At 45.1% G+C, this 19521-nt stretch overlaps 1 protein-coding gene across 1 annotated transcript in view; it reads right to left on the reverse strand.

The window, feature by feature from the left end:
* The window catches only part of EXOC4 (exocyst complex component 4), a 356413-nt gene that overhangs the window by 326395 nt on the left and 10497 nt on the right, over positions 1 to 19521 (reverse strand). Inside the window, exons 2-3 of the mRNA XM_058023506.1 lie at positions 6489 to 6678; positions 208 to 402 (exon numbers count right to left, since the gene is read on the reverse strand). Coding sequence (XP_057879489.1) covers positions 208 to 402; positions 6489 to 6678 — 385 coding nt within the window. The remainder of the gene's footprint in view (positions 1 to 207; positions 403 to 6488; positions 6679 to 19521) is intronic.

Genomic DNA, 19521 nt, shown 5'->3' on the forward strand with positions numbered 1-19521 from the left:
GAAAAGGGGGTGGAAAGAGGGCAAAAAGGGGATAGAGAGGGGACAAAAATGGGAGGGAAAAAGGGGGGACCAAAACGGGGATGGAAAGGGGGCAAAAAGGGGATGGAAGGGGGATAAAAACAGGAGCCAAAAACGAGGGCCCAAAAAAGAGTGACAAAAAAGGGTGACAAAAAAGGGTGACAAAAACGGGTGACAAAAAAGCAGTACCAGCATGTCGGTGGCGTTGAGGTAGCGCTTGCTGGCCATGCACTGCTCCAACTTCTGAGGGACCTGCTTGATGTTCTCAATCTCATCCAGGAGGTTCAGGACGTGCTTGTGCTCGATGCCCTCGATCCACAGCTTGCGCAGCTCGTCCCGCTTGCAGTGCAGCAGCATCTTGCAGGACAGCAGGTTCTCCTTCACCTGCAGCAGCACAGCAAGGGTTAATGGCAGCTGTCCCTGCAATGAGAGCAGCCCTTCCCCACTTTGGTTTTAGTAGGAATTCCAAATTTACTTTATTGGGAATTCCACAAATATCACCAGGGTAAAACCAAATTTGATTTGCTTCGTGCTGTCTTGGCTGAGGGGAACTTTACAGACCCTAAAAACTCCCTAACAACTCATTTCTCTCATAGTGAAATGTTCTTTATTGTGAAAATTTAGCTGAAGCACCACAATCCAATGAAACTCAGGTCCTGTTAACCACAACCAAAGCCATGTCCCAAAAACCAATTCAGTATTTGGCAAACAGCAAGAATCTCATTTTCTGTGGAAGCAAATAAGCCACCGCTAATTTTGCTGCTGCAAACATTTTCCATCTGCCTATTAAATCTTTTGGCAGGCTCCTCCTTTCTTCAAATTTGGTGGGTTTTTTTCTCTGAAACAAGACCAGCTAAGAGTAAAACCATTTTCCCAATAACTTGAGCATTACCAGGGTTTTTTTGGAAGTTTTAATCAGAACATTTATGAGTTCAAATCAGCATTTCCATTATTTATCAAGCCTTTACAAACCCAAACTGGAATGCAGCTTGGTTCTGAGCCTGATGCCATCATCCAAGTGGCAAAATCTCTAATTTTTCTCCATTCAGGCAACACCAAGAGTTTTCCTTCTCCATTCTCTCACCTCACAGCATTCCCTGCTTTCAGATTCTCCCTGCTAAGGTCAGTGTAACCTAGCTTATCCTGCTTAATGCAAATCAACAATCCATACTAAAACGTGGAAGCAATTAGCAGCACAGCTTCACACATTGCCTTCACACCACTCTTGTTTTGTGATAACTTATGAATACTTGGGGCCCAACCTTTTCTCAGGCTGAGCTCTCACTGAATTACACATGAAGAGAGACACTCAGAAGGAGCCCTTCAATTTATTTTTAAATAATGAGCCTTTAAAGCACTCCACAAATCCCACTTCAGCTGCACTTTCTCCTACCTTGTTCACCTGAAAAAAAAAATCTATGTGAAAAACACATCAGTGGACCAATATTGGACAGTGGTAAATAAAAACAGCTCCATAAAACAGCCTCTGTGCAGAGGTTGGAGAGTGTGAGATTTCAATACTGCACTCCAAAACATCCTTCTGAAAAGAGAAGCACAGAAAAATCCTCAGCCAACAAAAAACCCTCATCTAGGAGTGTCCTAAAAAGCAGAGGCAAAGTAAAACACACACTGAGATCATTTCACATCTAATCCCAGTTCAATACATTAATTGGAAATGTTCCACTGGCCTGGCACTGCTCCATCAGTGGACTGCAGCTCCAGAGAGCCAAATCAGGTCAGCAAACAACCATGGGGGCAGGAGCAATCTCAGCAGACATTCCTGCTCCTGTCCTTGCAAGAAAGATCATCAACTCCATCCACATCTGGGGGTGGGAATCCAGAAATTCAGAAGGTTTTGGGAAAGCTGCAAAAGGCAGCTCAGAGACAGCAGAACTGTGATTGGAGCTAAGCAGCAGCCATGAGATTGGTCAGCAGAAAAATGATGTGAAAGTAGAAAAGTAATGACAAATAGAACAATGGTCTGTGTATTGATGCTTGTCTAGAATAACTCTCTAAGCTGCAGAAAAGTTTATCAGTGAGATATGAGGGAGTTCTAAGTTAATAACAGAGCTCTGTGCATTGTGTTTAAGGCTCACAAGCAGAATTGGATTTGAAATAAGCCAGCATTGTTTAACCAAAGGCACCTGTGCTTACAGTGGTTGGATGGAACTGCTGTCAATGTGCTTTTGCTGTGTGGGATTGGTCACAAAACTGTAAAAGTGAGCTGTGACATTGAGTTCTGTGTCTGCTGCCTGGGGTGTGAGCTGAGGGCATCTCCCATTGTCATAACCATGGAATGAGGCTGGTGCTGGAAAATCAAACAGCTCAGGGCACGTTCCCAGCAGCCCTGTCCTGTTTGTGATTTGTGCAGAGACCCCAGCCCACAATACCTGGAGCAGGGCAAGGAATGAACAGCAGATCTTTAAAATAAACTTCCCTTGGGAGCCCAAATTGGTTCTGCTTCATAATTCAGTTTTACAGAGGCAACACCTCTGTAGCTAAAGCCAAAACTAAACCTTTCCCACCAGGAGTCCACACAAGAATTGACCAGAAAAGGCAAATCCCCAGATTTTGGAAGCCAGGACATCCCTCTGGCTGTCCTGGATGGCTCCAGCCCCTGCCAGGGTGCTCAGAGACCCTGGCACAGAGCCCCTGTGACTTTGATTATGACCCATGGAGCAAATTATTACCTTTTATATGAACAATTACAAGTCAAGAGAGTTTAAGTAGAATAATAGTTAGTTTGTCACAGGGTGAAAAATCGATTTTGGGGTTTTTAGAATGGGGTCCCAAGATGGAGGAATTTCAGTGTACCCTGTCCTTCTTCCTTCTTCTTCTTGGCCTCCATCTTCTGGATGATGTTGGCACTTTTGGATTGGTTTAGGGCAGAAACTCACTGTCTAACATAGGTGATAGGGATTGGGAAGTTATGGTAAATATTGTACACGTAGTTTTTAGTATAAAATGTTAACACCACCCCAGGGTGGTCAGTGTTCCTCTGTCTGCGCTGCTGTACAGACCTCAGCAGGCCAGAGAGGGAATTTTATAGATAAAAAAATAATAAAACAACCTTGAGAATGAGAACAGAAGGATCCTGACTCCTCCTTCAACTGCCAGGCTGGAAAAAGAGACTTTCTAACACATCTCAGGGTCACTGTGAGCAGCAGAGACTCTGAGCCCCAGAAGGATCTGGAATCTCTGTCCCTTGCACAGCTCCCACCTTGCACAGAGGGGAACACAAAGAACAAGCCTCAGAGTGTAACACAGATTGATGACAAACCAGATCTGGGGCCTCCTGTGAGCTCAGGTCACAACCACTTCAATACATATTGACCAAAACCAATAAGCAAACTTAAATACCAAAAGGTCCCTCACCCTCACAGTCGCTCTCCTAGGTGGGACCCAAAGGTCACACCACTCTCTGCTTGTGTTGACCTCTGCAAAGCTCTGCACACTGTGTGGAACCAGAACACTGCCTACAGTTGGTTTCAAATTTAGTGGAATTGATCTCTGCTTTCAGAGTGCTGAGCTTTGTCCATAAATCCTGGGATGAACTCTTACCCTTGGAAAGCAGCAGAATGCTCTCATTTTCTTTGAAAATGTTAAATGAATTTTCAAAGCCAGAAGGGTCAGTGTGTAACCCACCAAGGGTAAAAATTTGCTGCTCCTAAAGCACTTCTGGGAAAGGTTTTAAGCTGAGACTGCCACAGAGCCAGGAAACAAATTGAAGTAAGAAAAATCTGGTGCCTGTTTTGCAAAGTTTAGGAACAGCAAACTGCACAGGAAGTGCAAAATAGGAGCCCAAAGAACTCTGCTCTGCTGCAGGGACAGAGCAGCTCAAACAAGTCCCCAGGCAGGAGTGCCAGAGTTATTTACTGGCACCAGACCCTAAAGCGTGAGCACTCAAAATGCAGAAAGATTCGGGGGCACAGAGTTCATGGGCGTTCACACAACACAGCTGAGCTTGGAAACAGCATCAAAATTCAAAATCTGTGAGCAAAAAGCAAGATGATGAATCACCCAGACTATTCAGGAGGTGGCTGAAGGCCAAGATAGCAAAACATGAAAAGATGAGATGGAAAGGTGTGAGCTCAGCAGCCCTGGAGACTTCAAAAACCTGAGAGCAACATGCCCAGACAATAAATGAACAGGGGCACTGCAGAGCTTTGTGCTTCACATCCACCCCTCAGTTTGACTTTTAACAACTGCTGTTCTCAGGGAGATCCTGCTGGAAATGCTGCCAGTGAAACACAGCTGGGGACAATGGTGGGAATGGATGGTCCTGTAGTGACACAGTCACTGCTATTCAGGCCTGGCTTAGAACTAAAGTCATGACAAAATGTGGGGCTGAAAGGAGCTTAAAAATCATCTTTCAACCTCTGCTGTGGGCAGGGAAACCTCCCACCATCCCAGGCTGCTCCAGCCTGGCCCTGGGCACTGCAGGGATCAGGGGCAGCCCCAGCTGCTCTGGCAATGCCAGCCCAGGCAGCAATTCCTCATGCCAAGATCCCACCCATGTCACTATGATATTTTCTGAAAAATCCCTTTTGCCAGGATTTTTCTCCTGAGAAGCCTCAGAGGAAAAGAAAAACAATGATTATCTGCTGCTGTGGAATGCAACAGGTGCATCTGGGATTGGTCCAGCTTGGTTGCTTTTAATTAATGGCCAATCACAGTCTGGCTGTGTTGGACTCTCTGGTCAGTCACAAGATTTCATTATTAATATTTCAAATTATGAATATTTCAAATTAATATTTCAAAATTATAATAATTCAGAGGGAGGGGGTTTATTTACATTCTCCATTTCTGGGAAGGCTCCTGCCTTCCTTAGCAGACACCTGTCTGTTCAAACCAAGACAGATTGCCACTAACCCCATGACCCACAGGCTGTCAGGTAATTTCTGACTCTGTCAGGGTATTTTTGTACTATTATATTTGTATTTTACTTTTCCTAGTAAACTCTTATTCCTGCTCCAAAGAGAGGAATTTTAAAATTCTCAAAATTTCAAAATTATAACAATTTCAAAATTCTCAAAATTATAATAATTCAGAGGGAGGGGGTTTACATTTTCCATTTCAGGGGAGGCTCCTGCCTTCCTTAGCAGACACCTGGCTTTCCAAACCAGGACAGATTGCCATCAGTACCCTGACCCACAGGGTGTCAGGTAATTTCTGACTCTGTCAGTGTTTTTTTATACTATTATATTTGTATTTTAATTTTACTAGTAAACTCTTATTCCTATTCCCTATTCTTTGCCTGAGAGCTCCTTAATCTCAAAATTATAATAATTCAGAGGGAGGGGGTTTATTTACATTCTCCATTTCAGGAGAGGCTCCTGCCTTCCTCAGCACACACCTATCTGTTCAAACCAGGACAGATTGCCACCAACACTGTGACCCACAGGGTGTCAGGCAATTTCTGACTCTGTCAGGGTTTTTTTATACTATTATATTTGGATTTTAATTTTCCTAGTAAACTCTTATTCCTGCTCCAAAGAGATGAATTTCAAAATTTTCAAAATTTCAAAATTATAACAACTTCAAAATTCTCAACATTTCCTCCTAATTTCAAAATTATAGTCATTCAGAGGGAGGGTGTTTACATTCTCCATTTCAAGGGAGGCTCCTGCCTTCCACAGCAGACACCTGTCTGTTCAAACCAGGACAGATTGCCACTAACCCCATGACCCACCGGGTGTCAGGCAATTTCTGACTCTGTCAGGTTTTTTTGTACTATTATATTTGTATTTTAATTTTACTAGTAAACTCTTATTCCTATTCCCTATTCTTTGCCTGAGAGCTCCTTAATCTCAAAATTATAATAATTCAGAGGGAGGGAGTTTATTTACATTCTCCATTTCAGGAGAGGCTCCTGGCTCCCTCAGCAGACACCTGTCTGTTCAAACCAGGACAGATTGCCACCAACCCCATGACCCACAGGCTGTCAGGTAATTTCTGACTCTGTCAGTGTTTTTTTATACTATTATATTTGTATTTTAATTTTCCTAGTAAACTCTTATTCCTGCTCCAAAGAGAGGAATTTCAAAATTCTCAAAATTTCAAAATTATAACAATTTCAAAATTATAATAATTCAGAGGGAGGGGGTTTACATTCTCCATTTCAAGGGAGGCTCCTGCCTTCCTCAGCAGACACCTGTCTGCTCAAACCCAGACAGATTGCTACCAACACCCTGACCCACAGGCTGTCAGGTAATTTCTGACTCTGTCAGGGTTTTTTTGTACTATTATATTTGTATTTTACTTTTCCTAGTAAACTCTTATTCCTGCTCCAAAGAGCCCCTTAATTTCAAAATTATGACAATTCAGAGCGAGCGGGTTTACATTCTCCATTTCAGGGCAGGCTCCTGCCTCCCTCAGCCGACACCTGCTGTCCAAACCCAGACACAACATAAACAAACTCCACAAATCCACATCCCAAAGGGCACGGGGAGCACCCTGAGGGTTGGCACCTGCTTGATCTTGTTGCGGGAGTTGGTGATGCGCTCGGTGATGCTCTGGTAGGTGCGGATGGCCGTGGTCAGCTCCGTGTAGTGCTGCACGATCAGCTGGTCCAGGTCGCGGTCGCACTTCTCGTACGCCTCCTCCAGCCGCCCCTTCTCGTTCTCCCTGTCCTCCACGTCATCGCTGCTGGACAAAGTCCTGAGGAGGACACCAAGATGGCAAAGTTATTTGGAGTTTAGGAGGTAGAGATCGGTGGGGGATGGAATAGAAGAAAATAAAGATGGTGTAGAAAGGAATCTCACCATTAAGGAGCTGCAGCTGGGCCAATTAGCAAAGATTAGGAACAGGCCTGACTTTAACAGGCCCCAGCTGTAACCAGTGAGAAGAAGATGCTATAAAAGAGTGGGGTGGTTGGGTAAGAAGGGAACTGAAGTCAGTGGCTGCTTTGTGAAACAGAAAGAGTCATTGCTGTGAGGAGCAGCCCATGAGAAACACCAAGAAGGTGTGGAACTTTTGTGATAAGGAGACAACAGCATGGAACCCCTGTGATAAGATGCCAGCAGATCAAGGGCACCTTCAGTCAGTTCTGGGATCCCACCAGGCTGGATCCATGGGCTGAGGCACAACAGGACCCTGTGCTGGGCTGTGCCCCTGAGTGACAATCACACCCAGGGCCACAGGCTCCATCCCGCTGCTGGATTTGGGATGGGAAAAGCAGTTTGTTGTGGGGGGATAGAGTGTGAGAAAATAAAAATTGTCTAGAAAGTGATCTTACCCCTAAGGAGTTGCAGCTGGGCCAATTAGCAAAGATTAGGAACAGGCCTGACTTTAACAGGCCACAGCTGTGCCCAGTGAGAAGAAGATGCTATAAAAGAGTGGGGTGGTGTTGAGAAGGAACTGGAGTCAGTGGCTGCTTTGTGAAGAGGAAAGAGTCAGAGCTCTGAGGAGCAGCCCATGAGAAACACCAATAAAGTTTGGAACTTTTATGATAGGAGACAACAGTATGGAACCCTTGCAATAACATGACAACAGAAATCAGTGCGCTGTGAGAAAATAAACCCCATCCATGCTATGGTTTAGTCCTCTGCCAGTTTTCAAACCCTTCATATTACTATCATCACCCCTTGTAATGAAGGGATGGTGTCACAGACATATTTTATGAAAAATCCTTTTGCCAAGATCTTTTCTCCTGAGAAGCTGGGAAGCTTCAGCTTCTCCATGTTTTGCTGCTTTGCAATGTGACCTGGAGAACTGTTTACCCAGCATGTGAATTGCTTTTGCTTGATGACCAATGACAGCCAGCTGTGTCGAGGCTGTGAGATTTTATTATCATTCCATTGTTTTCTTTTCTAGCCTTCTGATGAAATCCTTCCTTCTATTCTTTAGTGTAATTTTAGTCTATCATTTTCTTTTAATATAATATATATCATAAAATAATAAATCAGCCTTCTGAAACATGGAGTCAGATCCTCATCTCTTCCCTCGTCCTGGGACCCCTTAACACCACCACAGGGTTGACAATTCTGGGGCTGAGGACGATTTATGGCTCAGATAAACATCAGCCTCAGAGGCTGTGAGATTTTAAAGGAGCGAGCAGTCAGCCACAGCTCAAGAGCAGTCACAAATTTCTTTGTTACAAGGCAAGAGAGAACTTTCTAAACCAATAGACAATTGCTACAGGCTTTATTTTGCTTTTCTAACCTATCACCTACACTTACTTCTGCTGTATTGTAGATTCTTTTGTCCAACAGGCTTCTGTCTCACATGCACAAATATAATTTATTATAACTTCTAAACTCTCAGCTTATTCTCTATAACCACACCCCTAAACTTTTCACCATATTACTGATATAGTTTCTCACTTATTTAAGGCATCCTCTTACTTACAATGATAGAAACATAAGTTTATGGTTTTCCTGCTTAATATCTGTCTATTGTATTTTTACATCAATCCAAGCCTCTCCCAAGGCTGCAAATCAAACCCTTCCATATCTGTGGAAGTTTCTATTTTTCTGATTCCCACACCTTCAGAGTTTTTCTTTTTCCTCTTCAGTGAAAGTTCTCTGTTGGTTATCATATTGCCAGACAGTCATTAATACAGGCACAATGTAACAGCTGAAATATTTCTTGATTTATTATTTATGAAGATCTATAAGGAAAAAAATCCTAACTTTAGACTTAGGAATCAGCGCAACTTGTGCAATGTTGCAGTTCCTGTAACTTATCTGCCAAAGGTAGGGATGTCACAGGGACACACAGAAATCCATCACAAATTTATCCAGATCTTCCACCAGTCAGTTTTCAAACATGTATCAATACAACAGGAAAGGCCCCATGACTCTATTTTCCCCCTCAATTATTTTAACCTCTAACATCATGTAGTAACCTCCACATCATGTAAGTAATAAAAGAATTTTTATTTTCAATAAAAATTCTTTTTATTGAAATCAATTAAGTTTGAGATTGCAACAAAAACTGCTGAAAACTTTGTGAAACTGGACATAGCTCAAAGCTTCTTGATGTCACTCCAGATTTCGATTCAAGAATCAATGCAATCTTCTCCTTCTCCCTTTGAGAGGATAAAAATCCCAGAAAGAGCAGCAAGAACCTTTTCCTGATATCCAACCTCAGCCTCCTCTCTAAAGCACCTGCAGAGAACTGAAATAAAGTCCCTCAGGACCCATCCCTGCCACAGAGATCAGAGCTGCCCCTCCTGAAGAAGCTGCAGCCCCTCACGAGTGTCCCCTCAAAGCAGCTTCTTCCAAAGCATAAAACTCATTGCCTTTCATGCTCCATGGTAGCTACAGAAACAGGAATCCTTTCTTGTGCTATTACATTCATATTCTACTCCCAAACCTTTAAATTGTGTCTCAAATCAGCTTTTCACAGAACAAAATTAAATTATGTTTTAGCCAAAGTTCTTTAAAAAGGCTCTGAGAAGTAGGGACACTACAGAAGATTGCTCAGGGCCCAGAAAATAAAAATTTTAGTGAAAGGCTCCCTGCCCATGACCATCTTGAAGTCCCTTCCAATCCAAACCATCCCAAGACTAAAATAAGAATCACGTGCAGGGCTGGCAGAAAGTCATCCTCTGTTAAGAGCCCTTACAGATAAATCCATTTTCTTTGTGAAGAACTGCTTCTTTCTGCTGGAAGAATGTTCTTCAGCATGGCTACACTGGACACAAGGAATATCCAGCTCAGGAATTGACATTTTGGTTGAGTTTGGGGCTGCCTGTGCCAGCAGTTAATGAACACATCCATCCTCTGTGACCTGCACACAGATCGTAGGAGAATTCTGCAAACTGGCCCAGAGCACAGGCTAGGAAAGTCGGTAGCTTTAATCCAACCAAATTGAATTTCACAATTCTGGATTTGCCACAGAATCCATCTGCAGTGCCAGCAGTTGGTTACAGAAGCTGAAGATCTCTCTCCAGAGCTAAGACTACATTGATGGCAGAGGATGCCACGAGGATTCCACTGCTCCAGCAAATTCCCATCCAACCCAGGCTTGCTAACAAATCCCAGCCCTATTTTTAAAGCAGATTTATATTGTGTTGTCCACTCTTTTTGTCCTTGCATTTGAATTTAGCTTGTCCTGTCTTGTTGAAAGCGAAGGGAGCCAACCCACCTTGTCGTTGATCAGCATTGACTTCAATTTATTGATCAATCAGCCACTTTATATAACAGTGTTAATTAACTTCATGCATATTGCAAAATCCGAGCTCACGATAGGTTACAGAGAAAACTCTAACCCCTCCTTTTGTTTTACAATACCTATGGTTTGTTTATTGAAAACAGGACAGTGTTCTCACTGTGATATGAAAAGTTCTCAAAATGTTCATATCTGTTCCCAGAGCAGCTATCTGTTCCCAGAGAGCCCAAGGACAGAATGTTTTGCCTGTTATGGGAAGACTGACTGAGAATCTTATTGTTTATAAAGCGGTGTTTGAGAGAGCCTAATTATTTATAGAATCAAGCCTGGGAAATGCTTTACAACTACCTTTTACTTTTCCCTCAACTGTCTACCTTCATGGCCTCTTTCTTTAAGCCATGCTAGAACCAGACTCTCCACACTGTCTACAGGAAAAATTAATTTTGCTAAAAACATCTGGCCAGCAAAGCAGAGCTGCTTGTGAAGCCTGAGAGGTCCCAGCAGTTCCTATCTCAGAAACCCCAAAAGTGGCAGAAGGACAAAGCCAGGAGAGCTGGAAAGCAGAAAAACCTTGGAGATGCCACCAGATGATTCCTACTGAGATCATAAATGAGCAAGCACAGTTCTGGTCTCCTCTCACCCTTGAAAGGACAACTCAAAACCAAGATGAACCAAAGTTTCAGGCTCAGGCAATTGCCACATTCCAGGATTTCCAGCTGCCTCTGGTGGCTGCAGAATAAACACCTGTATTGGGAACATCCTGCTTTGCTTTTAATTCTGATTAGTTACTTTAATTCTTTCTTTTAGTCATTATTAATATTAATTCTTAATAGCTACTTTAATTCTTTCTTTTAGTTACCTTTAGTTTCTTTTATACTCTTTTAAAATTTTTAACCTGCTTTACCTTTCTCCTAATCCTATCTCACAACAGAAAATAAGTACATTAGTAATTAAGCAACACCAAACTCAACACACTAATTAGTACAATAACTAAGAAATCTAAAAAGTAATGAAATCTCAAATTAACAAACCAAAACCACAACACTTAATTACCTGGGTTGGGAATATACAGTGGCAACAACCACTAATAAAAATACCACACTCATATTCTGACCAAAAATCTTGTATTTATTTACAGTCCTTTATTCTGTTCTGGCTCAAAACATCACAGAATTATTAAGGTTGGAAAAGACCTCTAAGATCATGGAGTCCAACCATTAACCCAACAATGCCACTTAATAATGGTCCCAGGTACCACATCTTACACCAAAAATGATAAAAATTCCACACAACAACAAATTTCCCCAACAGGTTTTTCTTAGTTCTCCACTCACTTGAATTTGCCTTAAACACCTGGAAATTATTTCCTTACAGACAAGGTAAGAGTTTAAACCAAAACCCAAATGGAAAAAGGCAACAGAGATTTCTTTTTTTCCCCCCCTCTTCATTTTACTGAAAAACAAAGTTTTAGAAATGTAAGGTTTTGACTTTAAGATTTGGTTATTTCCACTGGTAATGAGTCTGGATTAATCACTTGGAATTTGAAACTTTGTACACCTGAATTTCCCATCTCAGTCTCATGGTACAGGAGCCATTTCTTTTTCTTGCTCTGTACCAAAAACGAGGAGAAAATCAAGGAATACTTAATATTCTTGAGCTTATCCATGCTCCTGCTAACACTGCAGAAAAGTAAGCCAAGGGCATCTCTGCTTATTTTAGTCCTATTAAAATGTGTTGCAAGGAAGAAGAAAAGTCAACACAGTGTTTGTCAAACAGAAAGGATTCAAATAGTTTGGGAAAGGAACTTTGCAGGGAGAACTTGGAAGGGGGAATCACAAAACAGGACAGGACAGGATTATGAAACAATGATAAATATACATCAGCAGTTCAGAACTGCCTGAAAAATATTCCAAGCAGAGGACAAACAGAAGGAAAATCAGTTTAGATCCTGAGTAGCAGATGATGAACTCAGTGGGGGTTTCCAGGAGGGATTCCTGAGCACTTCACTTGTTTTTTGTTGGTTTTTTTATTTTGATTTTTTCCAAATGAGAATCCTCCTCTGTAAGATACCTGGAATTTGTACTTGGCAGCTGGATGGCTGCAGATTCCTGCTCATTAGCAAGAGCTCACCAGGATTACAATAATTCCTCTCTGAGTCTGCTGAGAGACATTTTTATGGTATGGTGAAAGAGAAATTCATTGAGCCAAATCTCACAGACTTCTGATTTTACATAGTTAAAAATACAGATTACACAAAAGCAAAATGCTTCATTCACTGGAGTCACTCCCACAGATGGAAGACAGGATGAGGAGAAGATGATCAGACACAATCCTGAAATGTTTTTATCATGGGATGTACAGCACTTTCCTCAGGAGAAAAGAAATGAACCTTGTTATTTCCCTGAGGTCACTGAATTTACACTGGAATTAGATTAATAAAAAAAAGTCCTTTGGGACTATTCATTTTAGTAGAAGTTGATCTGTAGGTCACAAGCATTTTTCATCTCCCATTTCCAGCATCCAACCCCATGAGCAGAGGGAAGAGATGGAAGGATTTTCTCAGGAGTCCTGAAGCCTGGTCATTGTGCAAACACCCAAAGCCTTCAACTGCTTCCTCCAACAGCTCCCATGAAAGCCAGGAATAGCTCATTTCCAAAGGTAAAAAGTACTCACATTTATATATATTTAAATAAATATATCTGCCAGCCATACCACTTCTGCAAAAGGCTGCACCTCTCTAAAAAACTGAATGAACTCCAAGAATCTTCCTGCCTCAGCACCTCAGGGGAAGGGACAAAGTGCCACAACCCAGAAAAAGTTTGAATTTACTCTCACCTGTCCCCTTAAAGCAGCTGCACAGACTGTAGCCAGCAAAAGCTAAAGGGTAAGTCACTTTTTAGTGAAGAGAAAGGCAAGATTTTTTATTTATGTACTTATTACAAATGCTCAACTAAGTACTCGGAAGCAGTTGAAAAACCCACTTGTGGTATAAAAGGGTTTTTCCCCCACCACAGACCTCAGAGTCTCAGAATTGTCCTCTGAGGAGCAAAATGAAATGGTTTTGAGAAGAGAGGCTGGGAGAGCTCCCAGCACATTGCAGGGCCTGCAGAGGGACTGGGGACAAGGCCTGCAGGGACAGCACCCAGGGAATGGCTCCCACTGCCAGAGGGCAGCCATGGGTGGCATCTTGGCAATGAGGAATTCCTGCCTGGGCTGGCATTGCCAGAGCAGCTGGGGCTGCCCCTGATCCCTGCAGTGCCCAAGGCCAGGCTGGAGCAGCCTGGGATGGTGGCATTGGAATGGGATGGGCTTGAAGGGCCCTTCCCACCCAAACCATTCTGGGATTTGGGACACTCAGAATCCATCCCCAGGGATTTTTATGGAAGCTGGGGATGGAAAAGGGAAGGGAGACCCTTCCTGGAGTGCTGAGATTGCCAGTGAAGCCCCCAGATCCCAAAATCCCTTCCTAGAGAGGAGTCGGGGTGGGGATGGATCCAATGGCAGGCTGGGAGAGCTGGGAATGGAGGGAATTCCCTGGAGAGGGAACCTGGGGTGGGATGAGCAGGGAATGAGCAGGGAGGTCATTCTTCCCCTGTACTCGGCACTGGTGAGGCCTCACTTGGAGTATTGCATCCAGTTCTGGGCCCCTCACTTTAGGAGGGACGTCGAGTTACTTGAGCGTGTCCAGAGGAGAGCAACGAGGCTGGTGAGGGAGCCAAGCCATATGAAGAGCGACTGAGGGAGCTGGGGTTGTTCAGCCTGGAGAAAAGGAGACTCAGGGGTGACCTCATCACTCTCTACAACTTCCTGAAGGGTGGCTGTGATGAGCTGGGGGTCGGTCTCTTTCTCCGGGCAACAACGGATAGAACAAGAGGACACAGTCTCAAGTTGCGTCAAGGTAGATGTAAGTTAGAAGTAAGAAGGAAATACTTCACAGAAAGAGTGGTCAGAAACTGGAATCATTTACCCAGTGAGGTGGTGGAGGCATCATCCCTTGAAGAATTTAAAAAAAGACTGGATGTGGCACTTGCTGCCATGATCTAGTTGAACAGTTAGAACATCGGCTGGACTAGATGATCTTATAGGTCTCTTCCAGTCTTGAAAATTCTGTGATTCTGTGATTTTGGGAAGGGATTCCCAGAGCAGCTGGGGCTGCCCCTGATCCCTGCAATGCCCAAGGCCAGGCTGGACACTGGGGCTGGAAGCTCCTGGAAGGTGTCCCTGCCCACTGAACTGGATGGGCTCTGAGGTCCCTTTCAATCCCAGCTGTTCTGTGTCTCTTGAAGGAAGTCACACCGTGTCTCATTTTTATAAAGTATAAAACCGTGGTGTGTATTTACCACAGAAATGCAGACAGAGCTTCAAAAATGCCCTGCATTCCGCAGGGATAAAAGGAATTTTTCCCTCCAAACCAATGTAATTTATCTGGTCCCAGCAACATCTAACACCAGCACACTCCATCCACTCTGCAGGAAATTATTTCACACTGCAGGCAGTTTTGGATCGCTCTTTGTGCTTTTCCAAATCAATGCTTTCCATAGATCTGGCCCAGATGTGCATGTGCCCAATGAACAACTACCACCCAGTCTCATCTTCTGTCCAAAATTACTCCCACACTGTGATGCATTAATCTGGGGAGGAAAGGAAGAAAAAGGAACCTCTCCAGCATTCAAAGAACACAAGACAACAACAGGCAGATGCTGTAAAAGGATAGAAAATAAGTTATCATTTCTCCACAAGCTAATACACTTGTGTTATTGTTGGGAGCTGAGAGAACATGATGTTTACTGAGCAGCAAAAGAAAACAAACACCATTGTACCACTCATCATGTGGCACAACAGAGAAATCCAGGAGCACAGCAATGCCACAGGCACGATCAGCTGCACAACCATGAAACCATTCACCTCCCTCTGTAAAAACGCTATTTGCCAGCCTCCAACCAGGATTGAACATTGTCAACCCCACCACAGAACACACACCACACACAGGTTCATCTTGATTCTGTGTAGCACTCCTGTTCCCACAAACGTGGGCAGCTTATCTGCACCAAACTCCTACAAAAAGAGCTTTGATGTGGGTGAACTGCACACCAGGTTTGTCTGCTCAGTGCCCAGATCAAGAAGCTCAGCACAAACTGGGAACAACCACAGGAAACTGAAGTTTAATCAATCCAAGTGCCCAGTGCTGCACCTTGGCCACAACAACCCCTGCAGTGCCACGGGCTGGGGATGGTGAGGCTGGGCAGTGCCAGGCACAGAGGGACCTGGTGGGCAGCAGGGCAGGAACCCTGGTGTGCCCTGGCCAAGGAGCCAGTGCCACCTGGCTGTGCCACACTGGAGGGCACAGCAGCAGGGAGGTCACTGTGCCCTGGCCAAGGGCCCAGCGCCACCTGGCTGTGTCACAATGGAGGGCACAGCAGCAGGGAGGTCACTGCCCTGCCCTGGTGCCCAAGGGCCCAGTGCCACCTGGCTGTGTCACAATGGAGGGCACAGCAGCAGGGAGGTCACTGCCCTGCCCTGGTGCCCAAGGGCCCAGTGCCACCTGGCTGTGTCAGGAATGGAGGGCACAGCAGCAGGGAGGTCACTGTGCCCTGGTGGCCAAGGGCCCAGTGCCACCTGGCTGCGCCACACTGGAGGGCACAGCAGCAGGGAGGTCACTGTGCTCTGGTGGCCAAAGGCCCAGTGCCACCTGGCTGTGTCAGGAATGGAGGGCACAGCAGCAGGGAGGTCACTGTGCCCTGGTGACCAAGGGCCCAGCGCCACCTGGCTGTGCCACACTGGAGGGCACAGCAGCAGGGAGGTCACTGTGCCCTGGCACGGGCAGGGCTCAGCTCCAGGGCTGTGCCAGCTGTGCCCCCTCAGCCTGGGCAGGACCTTGGGACACTGGGCAGGGCCAGAGGGGCAGCGGGGCTGGAGAGGGGCTGGGACACAACCCCTGAGGGAGCCCTGAGGGAGCTGGGGGTGCTCAGCCTGCAGGGAAGGAGACTCAGGGTGCCCCCAGCACTGTCACAGCTCCTGAAAGGTGCCTGTGCCCAGCTGCCCCTGGGCTCTGTCCCCAGCAGCACTGGCACACCCAGAGCACACAGCCTGAGCTGGGCCAAGGGAAATCCAGCTTGGAGAGCAGCAAAAAGCTTTTCCAGCAAGGGGGAGAAAGTTCTGCAATGGCTGCCCGGGGAGGGGGTGCAGTCACCATGCCTGGGGGTGTTTAACCAGCCTGGAGGTGGCACTGGGTGCCAGGGGCTGGGCTGAGCTCCGGGGCCTTGGAGGGCTCTCCCATCCTGGTCATTCTGTGAATTCTGTGATTCTGTAACTGACTCTGGCTGTTGGTCATGTCAAACTCTTTTAATCCTTCGAAGTTATTCCCTCTTTCCTGGGAAATCCTCTCCTCAGGGATGGATAATACTGGCAGAGTCCTTAGGAAGCAGCACCTTTAGCCCAAGGTTTATGTGGCTGGACTCCGTGGTCCTGAAGGTCTCTCCCAAGCCAGGGATTCTGTAAATTCTGTGCAATGCTTTTCCTGGCACCATGGCAGGTCCCACAGGCCCAGAGAGCTCAGCTGGAGCTGCCAAACCACAAAGATCCCACAGGATGGAGTGTTTTTATCACAAAGATGTCCACAGCAAAAGTGGAAAAACCAGGTTTCTAAACAGATCTGGAGTCTCCTCCACCTCTATTTCAAGTCTGTTTCCTGTTTGATGGGGAAGATGCAGATTTAGTTTACACCCCGTGGATGCAGCTCAGACTGGAGCACTGGAGAGGCAGCTCTATTTCCATGCAATGGTTTGGGTTGGAAGTGACCTTAAAGCCCCTCCAGTGCCACCCCTGCCATGGCAGGGCCACCTCCCCCTGTCCCAGGCTGCTCCAGCCCCAGTGTCCAGCCTGGCCTTGGGCATTGCAGGGATCAGGGGCAGCCCCAGCTGCTCTGGCAATGCCAGCCCATCCCCTCCCCACCCTCCCAGCCAAGAATTTCTGCTTTAAACCTCATCTAAATCCAACCTCCTTCACCTTAAAGCCATTCTCCTCTGTCCCATTTTCCCCTCTCTTTTATTCTGCAAGGGTCAACAACGAAAATAGCCCAGGTAGAGACAAATCCATGAATTTTCAAGCTCCAAATGCCCACAATCCACCTCCATTTAGGTTTGGAAGGTGCTGAATACCTTTGGAGCACTCACAAACTCGGTGTTGTGAACCTGAATTTGCAGTGCCATCCACACCCCCCTACTTCAGCTCATCCCCTGTCACTTCATTCCCTTCACAGGAGTATTTTTGCCACCAAACCCTGCATTTTGCTGCCCCCCACCCCCTTATATTTTGCACTGTGGCAAAAAATTCAGCTACAACCTTTAAGATGATCCATTTACAGGCATCAACTTCACAATTACACTTGGAACAGCAATCAGATTTGAGATTCAGCAAGAATCTCTCTTTACACTGAGGACTCATTTTCCCCCACACTGTCTGTATTATATTTTTTCTCTGTTTTTTTAGTGCAGATGAGCAATTCCTTTTGCCAGCCCGCCGTCAGCTTCCTACCTGCCCAATAAAACAGCGAGAAAATTAGATTATGTCAATTTTTAAGAGAAAACTGTTAACATTAATGAATAATAAATGTTTCATTTCTGTAAATTTGCTTTTCCTGATGCCTCCAGCCAGGCTGGGTGGATAACTGCCTGCCTATTTTACCTGCCCCAGGGCCAGCCCTGTTAAGTGTGATTACTGCTAAGCTATGGATGGCAAACTGAGGCTTAATTATCCATTTCCTGACTCGAAAATTTGTTTCACAGGAAGAACATTGCAGTAACAGTATGTGGGCATTATGCTGCTGCAGATTCTTTTTTATGAAGCAAAACTCAAGGAACAGATAATGCAAATACAAGTTTTAGGAAATTAATGCTCAGTTAGGACCAGATAATTCTTACAGGAAAGGAGGGTTGAAGACTCTGCTGGTTTTGACCACAACTGTGGGTGTTCAGCATCTTTGTGTCTCTATAAAAGCCTTTTTTCTTTTTTCTTCTGCTCCCCAACATCAGAGCAGACTTATGTAAATATTTGTGCTTAAAGGCAGAAAAGAGTATTACAGGATGCACAGGTGCAGCTTGGAAATCCAGGAATAATCCTCTTTTCCTTCTGGATCAGCTTTCTTTGAGCATGCAATTCACTTTTCTTCACTCAGACTCGTGCATTCAAATGAAAATACTCATTAAAGACAGTGGGAAACATCACCAAAAATAAAAAAAAAAAAAAGGCAAGTTGATAAAATATAAATAGTTCTCATCTGATCAGGAAAAAGAACATTTTAGTGAAGTGCAATTGAAGTGAGTGCTGAATCGCTGGGGGGGAATCAAACAAAGCTCCAGTTTTCACAGGAATCCACAGTAAACTTCCCACCACCTGTTCCAAGGGCTCTGTGCTCTATCACACACCTTGTTGAGGCTCCCAGTTCCTCACTTTAAAACACCTTTGAAGCTCCAAACACACAGTTTGTGGTACCAACTGCTCAAAGCTTGTCCTGCTCAAAGCTCCAGCTGCATTTCATGTGTGGCCAAGGCAGGATTCACTGATGTACTGACCTGTTCCTCCAGCAAAAACACCAAAAATCTGTTTAACAGCAGCAGCCCTGGGCAAAACCCAGAATTTCTGGGATACACAAGATCTGTTCCTCCCAAACAAACTGGGTGAGGTTTTCACTGTTTTATGGTTTGGGTGAGAGTTAAAGGATAATTCTTTTACTGCTCACTCAGAAATCTGCAGGTACAAATAACACAAAAGTATTGTAAAACTCTGCTGAATATGTTTCACAATTTATCACATTAAGGTTGGAAAAGACTCAAATTCATCAAGTCAAACTGTTCCTCCAGCACTGCCAAGGCCACCACTGACCCACATCCCCAAGTGCCACATCCACAGGATGTGGAGGGAATGTGGAGGGATTTAATGTCCTCCAGTTCAGCCCTTCACAGGAGGAATTTTTCCTGTTATCAAAATCTAAACATCCCCTGCCTCAGCCTGAGGCCGTTCTTCTCCTCCTGTCCCTGTTCCCTGGCTGTGCCCTCCTGGCAGGGACTTGTGCAGAGCCACAAGGGCCCCTGAGCCTCCTTTGCTCCAGGCTCAGCCCCTGCCCAGCTCCCTCAGCCCCTCCTGGTTCTCCAGACCCTTCCCAGCTCCCTCAGCCCCTCCTGGTTCTCCAGACCCTTCCCAGCTCCCTCAGCCCCTCCTGGTTCTCCAGACCCTTCCCAGCTCCATTCTAGATGTGCTCCAGCCCCTCAATGTCCCTCTCATCACACAGGGCTCAAATCTGCCCTCAGGATTTGAGATGGGACCTCAGCAGTGCCCAGCACAGGGGGATTCATGTTATATGTATAACATAATTATCATATAAACATCCAG

The sequence above is a fragment of the Melospiza georgiana genome, chromosome 4 (genome assembly GCF_028018845.1).
Source record: "Melospiza georgiana isolate bMelGeo1 chromosome 4, bMelGeo1.pri, whole genome shotgun sequence".
Taxonomy (NCBI): Eukaryota; Metazoa; Chordata; class Aves; order Passeriformes; family Passerellidae; genus Melospiza; species Melospiza georgiana.